A 7,885-nucleotide genomic window follows, 5' to 3' on the forward strand; every position below is an offset into this window, starting at 1 on the left:
TTCAAGAGAAAGCATACCCATGTCATACTGATTGACGTGTCATATTATTAAATTGATATGTATAGCCACTTAAAACATGCTGCATTAGTCAATGTGACATGAGTATTGTAAGTGAGTGTGAATAGTAACATTACTCTACGGGAAATGTAACATGGATTAGCTTTAAGGCGTACTGCTACTTTTTACACAAATGTACTACACTCATGCCACTGGCTAACATAATGTGTTTTGAAGGGGACATGCTTTTAGTGTGGACATGTTAAAAAAAAAAAGTGGTTGATTACTCTAAGAGACCTGCAACATGGACCAATATTAAATATTAATGTTACTATTTACATTTATTTCACACCAGTTGATATAATAAATTATTTAAAATACGTCATGTTAGTGGATGTCAAATGAATATGCATTACTCAATTTTAAAATAGAAAATGGGCCTAATATCACCATTTGATCGGAGAAGAAAGAGGTCCACTTAGAGATTGTTGTTGACAGGCTCCTGGATGGGTCCAATAAAATAGAATAGAGAAAAAGCCCAACGAAAGGCCCAATGCTAGCAAAGCGTAGGCACCAGGAGGAGCGGCAATAGGCCGTTCAAAATTTTCACGCTCTCCCTCTCTGACACACTCATCAGTGAGTGGCGTGAGTGTCACCGAGAGACCCATCGGCGAGAATCACCCTCAACCTGATTACGAAAACCCTCATGCCCATGGGGCACCTTCGAGGCCTAATCTGAATCCCTTCCCGCCAGTTGTATCTCATATATTATTTTCCTGTATCCCAATAGAAATGCCGTTGAGATCCTGCCATGGATGGGGAGGCTAACCTTCCGGTCCGACCTGCGTCGGAGAGGATTCTGATCCGTCCAAACACCGTGAAGCCACAGGATACGACGACGTCGTCCTCATCGTCTTCTTCGCCAGACTTCCTCCGCAATGTCCAGGCCGCCTTCAAGCGCCACCGCCCTATTGGTCTCTCTCTCTCTCTCTCTCAAGGTCTAATTGTTCCTAAAATGTGAAACACTTGGCGTTTTTTTTAGGTCGATAAGTTGAAAGCTGAATTTAGGGTTTCTTCTGCCTTTTTTTTTTTCTTTTTTTCTTCCTGTATTTGCGTTAGTATCATTCACTGAAAAGTTAAAACTTAGGGTTTATTTGGGTGGGTTTCTCATCAATTTCGCTATAAATTAACTATCTGTTTAGTTTTATTGCTGAAAAGTCTGTTAAGTAAGTGTCTGCGATTTATTTTGGGCGGTGAGTTTTTCAATGAAATATGAACTCAAAATTGGGAGTTCTCTTAATGTTTCCTGTATCTGCATTTAGAGATAGACAGGTGTGGGGTTCTTCAATGATTTAGAGTTAAGAATTTGCCGTCTTTTTGAAGCAGCCTCCGAGTTTGATTTACTTCAATTGAACCTTTTTCTTTTCTTTAAGTAAAGTATATGTACTGAAAGCTTTGCTTGTTACTATATGATGTTTAGTAATGTTAATCACTGTATTTTCTCCAGTAGCTTTTGTGAAATGCTATTTCTTTTGGCTTTCTGTCTGAAGACAAATGAGGATTTTGCGGTTGAATTAAATTCATTTATATGATTGTTTAACCTTTGGCCATCACTTCTGATCCTTTCGATTCTATGCATGAACGAAAATGACATTTTTGTAATGTTCAATTCTGAGGAAATTTCAGGCCCAGCGCAGTCCAATATTTTAAGGCCTAGGCGGATGTTGGTTCCCCAACGGGAAGTGTCAAGAACTTCAGATTCTAGCGTGGGTCCTATGGTAGATGCCAAGAAGTCTCAAGATGTGGTTTCACTGAGACAGGGTCACATGGCGAAGGGTTCAATTGTAGCGACTAAGAGTGCAGCCACTGTTCTTGGGGAAACTCAAGATGATGCATCAATTACTCCACCTTCCATTTCAGGCACTATTACCAAAACCTTTGATGAGAGCTTCAATCAATTTGATGTGCAGAGAGATCAACCTAAATTCGTTACTGGTTGTAAGGATGACAGAGCGATGCCTTTGTTGCATGGAGAATCTCAAAACGCTGATGGTCACAAAAAGGTCCAGCTTTCCATTGGAAGCAATGCTGTTTCCCAGGGTAATATTCAGTCCCTTCTCTTTTAAAGTGCTAGGAATCCAGTTTCTGTTTTTTGGTGCATTTGTGGCAGCTTTCCAGGTGACATAGTGAATTTGGTAATGCTGTAGAATTCCTGAGTTTGTCACTATGCTCCACAATATATTTTTCTCCTCTTTCAACATGCAGGGGCCGATGATGGAATGGCCACTGGATTGGAGAAATTATCATCTCATATGGGTTCACTTGCATTGACAGAAATGGAATGGATTGCAAGCAATCAAATTGAGGCATCAACAGTTGTTAACGATGACCCGAAGCACCGGAGCTTTCATAATACAGATTCCGAAAGGTCTGCTGCTGGGATTACTTCTTTGTTGGCAAAGAGAACCACAGATGTCCAGGATCAGCTGCACCAGCTTAGAAACTTCTTAAGCCAGCCTGCTACTCAATCTTCAGTTGTTGGGCCATCATGTGCTACCACAACATCTGTCCACTCAACTTCAGCACCCATGCTGAATTTAACAACCTGTAGCTCTCATCTGCATCGAGATAACAGTTCTCACGTGGCAGTAGAACCTTTGGTAGATATTAATATTAATTCCCAATGTAAAGGTCAGGGAAATGTGGTCCAGCTTTCAAATCCTTCACCAAAGGATGTTGGTGAAATGATAATTGATGAGAAAGCTATCGCGGGCAAGGCTTCTAACTCTGCTATTGATACCCATGTGGAAGTGAAGCAACATGACCTTTCTAAGGAGCAACAGGGCAGAGTGCCAAAGGAAATTGACATTCCTGAAAATCCATCTCTTCATGACAATAAGTCAACTAAGGGGAAAGGATATGCTGGTGATGTTACCAATGTGCAATCTCAAGGTCCCTTGTCCAAAAACTCATCTTCAGATGTGAAGTTGGAACCTTCTAAATCAGAAAGACAAGAGAGGGCTGCAAGTGGGAAAGGGGCATCAGCTCCTCGTAAAAGGAGTTATGACCCTGACTTGTTCTTCAAAGTTAAAGGGAAGCTTTATCAGAGGCTTGGAAAGATAGGTAGTGGGGGAAGCAGTGAGGTCCACAAGGTTATTTCATCAGACTGTGCGATCTATGCACTTAAAAAAATCAAGCTCAAAGGTCGTGATTATGCCACTGCATATGGGTTCTGTCAAGAAATTCAATATTTAAAAAAGTTGAAAGGGAAGAACAACATTATACAGCTTATTGACTTTGAGGTACTCACTTTCAACTTAAAATTATTAATTACAATAATATGCAAGTCATTGCTTTCAGATAATTTCTTTATTTAGTCTACTTTAGGGCATCTATTATCATGTGTACAGAAAAACATGCTACTTAAATTTTGACATAGCTGTTTCTAAGAGAGAACCCAATATGATTCCAAAGTGTAGTTCAAATGTCTTTAACTTGCCAGCTTAGTCTTCTGCAGTAAGGTTTTGATGGTTAGATGGCACTTAAGCAGCCAGACAAACAATTGGTCTTAGAGGGATGCTTTTTAGGATACCCTGATATTTAAATGAGTCAAGTTTGTTTAAATTGTCCAACCAAGCTGCCTCAAAAAGTCCAGCAAGGGGGCTTCAGATGTCAAAACTGTGGTCTACAGAAGGGCATGAGTGAGCCAAAAGTATTTAAAGATGAGGTTGAGTTTCTGGCCAGACATTCAAAACAGTCAAAACTCAGATGGGGTTGAGTATTATTATGTTTTTTTTTCTTTGTATTTGTCATATAATTTAGGTTATTAGTAGAAATGCTTTTTACAGTCTAATTTGTCTTTCTTATATACTTGAGTGAATCTAAACCCAATCTTGCTCTTAGGTGACAGATGAGGCTTTGCTCCAGGAAGTCATGAACGGCTCCATGAGTAATAAAGATGGCAGAGTCAAGGATGATGGATATATATACATGGTACTCGAATATGGGGAAATTGATTTGGCACACATGCTATCCCAAAAGTGGAAGGAAATGGATGGCTCCAATCAGACCATAGACGAGAACTGGCTCCGCTTCTACTGGCAGGTACTCAAGCTATACCTTTCTGTGATTGGTACTCCCTCCCCAAAATAGATGAAAGTTTAAAAATAACATGTATTTTAATGAAACAAATACTCTTTTTTCTAAAATGTTCTTGGGCCAAGAAATCACATTTGAAAATGGATAATTTTTTTTTTTTTTTTTTTTTTTTTTTTTTTTTTGAGTTTTTGTTTTTGTTTTCTTCTTTTTCTCCTTAATATGGGGTTTCTTTTGTATACTTCCTATGTAGTAGGGTTGCGCCCCTTTTGCACTACTCTAATGAGATTACATTACTTATAAAAAAATGTTTTTATTTTTGGAAACTTTTATCTATTTAAGACAACAGAAAAAAGAAAGTACTTCATCTATTATGGGACAGAGGAAACAATTGCTAGTTTATCTATTGCTTTGTATCTGTATTTGTGCTTACAATTGCGATTGCCTAATAGTTGCATTTGTTTGCAAATTGTTTAGAAGTTTGGTAGTTCTTGGCTCTTTGTTTAGTGTTATTGTTTTGTGATAGTCCACAAATCCACAAATATCTTCTTCTACTTGCCCATAGTGAAAAATTTAAAAATTGTTTTGTTATGTTCCACAAATATCTTCATTGCCCATAGAGAAAAAATTAAACTGATGTAAACTTTTTAGATAAGTTGAATATCATTTTTTTAATTTTAGACCCATAGAGAATCAACCCCCCCGGCGTGTGTTCCTTAAAGAAATTTGCAAGATCTTACTTTTTCATTTGTTAAATAACTCCTGGACTACCATGTTTTCCAAGTGGGAAGTTGAATATCTGATTGAAGTTCAACCAATTCATTATGTTGATCTGAAATTTTGCAATTTTTTTTTTCCCTGAGTATTTGTATCTTTAAATATATTTTCTGTAACATGTCTTAAAGCAAGGGTATGTTGTGGTTAAAGGTGATTATGGTGTCAATTTCCTTATTTGAGTTCCAAATTGTCAAACCCACAATTGACTAGTTCACTTGGCATTGTACAAGTGAAATACCTTCATTTGCTTTGACTTCTCTTGCACTTGTTGCCACTTTTCTCCATATTGTGCTGCTGTACAATTCAAGGGACCAGGATCTGGATTACTGTTTTTGCACTATGCTTGAAAGATGTGCCAAGGTACTGAGGCATGTGCTCCCTCAGTATAAGAGTATTTGTGCCCTAGTGTGTACACGAACTAGTTCACTTTAGTTGCGACAAGGTAACCTTGCTGATTGTTTTATATATGGAAACTGAAATTATGCTGTTGAAAAACTTGGCAGCAAATTCTTCACGCTGTCAGCACAATACATGAGGAACGGATAGTGCACTCAGATTTAAAGCCAGCTAATTTCCTTCTTGTCAAGGGTTCCCTAAAGCTAATTGATTTTGGCATTGCCAAAGCTATAATGAGTGATACCACTAACATCCAAAGGGATTCACAGGTAATTTTTATTTATGCCCACAAATAGGTTATATATATATCATTTAGTTTGTGTTCCTCTCTGGTGACCGATCATATGTAGCCACATTTAGAAGGATGAGTGTCTTCTTGCTTTTCATGCTGCGGAAGTGCAATAATTGGTGGATTGCAAGTTTATAATTATGGTTGTTTCTTTTTGCTCCTAGCTAACTGCTTTCTCTTATATACTTTATGTGTACTTAGGGGCGCCTTTACACTTTTAATGATATTTGCTGATTACTTATATAAAAAAAATGATAATAATAAAAAAAAATTATTGTTGAACACAGTGCATATTAGTCAATATATGTATTGGCATTGGTCCTCCAAGGTACTGACTATGGCTCCTTTAGCTGAATTCAAATATTACCAAGTAGGTCTGTAGAAGTTCTCTACCATTCTATATGCTTTTACTTTGCTTCTGACCCTACTCGATTTTTAGTATAAATATGAAAATTTTGAGGTCATTTAGTGTTACTAATAATTTATGTTCTTGTAAATTTTTTTTTTTATAGTTATATTATTTGAGTTAATTTGGGACTTTTGATAGGAAATTTTATTGAGAACGTTATTCCCAAGCTCTGTTGTTTATTATAGAATTATTTTTGTTTAGTGATATAGGATTTTGAGTATTCAAGAATCAGACAAATGTGAGGTTATACATTACTCCAACACGGGTAATTGTATTTCTACGATTAGGTTAACATTATAATATGATTTCAATTTTTTAATATCATTTTTCTTACTGTTTGTTCAGAACCTTTTGCTTTAATCATCAAAACACCCTTGACTTTGTCTGCATCCACAACTGACATTGGTATATGCTGTACTGTTTAATCACCTGATAAACCAGAGTGCTTGGCATAAATGAATAATTGTTATGTCGTACTTTTGCTTAGTTCTCATATTTTGAGCACCGCAGGTGGGTACACTGAGCTACATGTCTCCAGAGGCATTTATGTGCAATGAAAACGATGCAAATGGAAACATCATAAAGTGTGGTCGGCCATCAGACATATGGTCCCTTGGCTGCATTCTTTATCAAATGGTATATGGAAGGACCCCCTTTGCAGAGTACAAGACATTTTGGGCCAAGTTCAAAGTTATAACAGATCCAAACCATGAGATTACGTATGAGCCAGTTCCTAACCCCTGGCTTCTTGATCTTATGAAGAAGTGTCTCGCATGGGACCGTAATGAAAGGTGGAGGATCCCTCAGCTGCTTCAACACCCTTTTCTTGTTCCCCCGGTTCCGCCGGAACCTCGGCTATCTTCCTCTCAAGACCAAAGCTGTAAACTGCTCCAACTTATTGCTGAAACTTGTGCCGGTGACCGGGAAGCTTCAGCTCTATGCTGTCAGCTTGAAGAACTGCTCAAGGACCCAGTTCAGAAAATAACATCTCCATTATTAACATCACGAGACCAACAATGCAAGTTGCTTTCCCAGATGTCAAAACTTTGCTTTCAGCTCCAGGAACGTTTAACAAACTCAGAGAATTAAGTGAAGATCCGGGAATGTATTTCAGTATATGTATGTATTGAGTGTTTCGACCTTGGTCAGTTCTTTTCGCCCTGAAAGAAAATCATGATCGGCTATATATGCTTCTTCATCTTTTGAAATATGTAATCAGCCTTGTTGTGTTGTTGTGTTCTCTTAATAGGAGAAAACTAATATATGCTATCAGCCTATCAGGCATCCATAATTCACTCGTATTGATTTCTGCAGTGTTGATCATAGCATAGCAGGACAAGAAATTTAATTTAATTTCTGTAAACAATTCTGTACAGTGAGATTGTATTCAGTCCATTTTCAGATTTAACCAAGCTGGCAAATCTGATATCATGGTCTTATGATGGAAAAATCTTGAATCATCCCTTGATATCTTTTTTCAATATACGTCCTTGCTGTAAGAGAGAAGTAACCTTCTTCACTACCACTGCGTGGGGGTCATGGCACAGAAAATCGTATAAACTATCACTCTCTTAATCTATTTGGCATGCTGCACGTGTCAAAACTGTCCCAAAAACATCGATTAAGAAAATAGTAATGCTACATACAACACAAACATCTCATAAATATTCCACAAAATTGACGTAGCAAGGCTTAATTTGACCCTCGGATATGTCACAAGATTAAATCCTAGTACTCATGCATTGTAAGAATGAAGCCAGATTACAAATATGTAATGACTTTGTTTTTGATAAATCTGTGCCTTGGAATTTCCTGGAAATGAAAGAACTAAAGTTACATTACAAGTAAAAGGCTACACTATTAACAATTTGAATATTAACGAAAACACTGGAAATGACGATAAAGAGAACACTAAATCCAAT

The 7,885-nt window shown here is 37.4% G+C and overlaps 1 protein-coding gene across 2 annotated transcripts; it reads left to right on the top strand.

The window, feature by feature from the left end:
• Window positions 1-603: 603 nt before the first annotated feature.
• Window positions 604-7,371, top strand: LOC132184326 (serine/threonine-protein kinase MPS1). Of its 2 annotated transcripts, none has more exons than XM_059597920.1 (6): window positions 604-971; window positions 1,684-2,097; window positions 2,263-3,299; window positions 3,901-4,101; window positions 5,373-5,534; window positions 6,474-7,371. In XM_059597920.1, exons 1-6 carry the CDS (start codon window positions 809-811, stop codon window positions 7,050-7,052), a joined length of 2,556 nt encoding a protein of 851 aa, XP_059453903.1. In that variant the 5' UTR covers window positions 604-808; the 3' UTR covers window positions 7,053-7,371. The 2 variants fall into 2 exon arrangements, with proteins under 2 accessions (XP_059453903.1, XP_059453911.1); XM_059597928.1 differs by having other exon boundaries at window positions 2,332-3,299.
• The last annotated feature ends 514 nt before the right edge of the window (window positions 7,372-7,885 follow it).

Source organism: Corylus avellana, chromosome ca1, assembly GCF_901000735.1.
Source record: "Corylus avellana chromosome ca1, CavTom2PMs-1.0".
Lineage (NCBI taxonomy): Eukaryota > Viridiplantae > Streptophyta > Magnoliopsida > Fagales > Betulaceae > Corylus > Corylus avellana.

Bases quoted from the DNA above. Each gene is read 5' to 3' on its own strand.
- LOC132184326 (XM_059597920.1), top strand. From the start codon at position 809: ATGGATGGGGAGGCTAACCTTCCGGTCCGACCTGCGTCGGAGAGGATT. The intron at 2,098-2,262 runs GTAATATTCAGT...TTCAACATGCAG, and splicing joins AAGCAATGCTGTTTCCCAGG to GGGCCGATGATGGAATGGCC. The intron at 4,102-5,372 runs GTACTCAAGCTA...AAAACTTGGCAG, and splicing joins GGCTCCGCTTCTACTGGCAG to CAAATTCTTCACGCTGTCAG.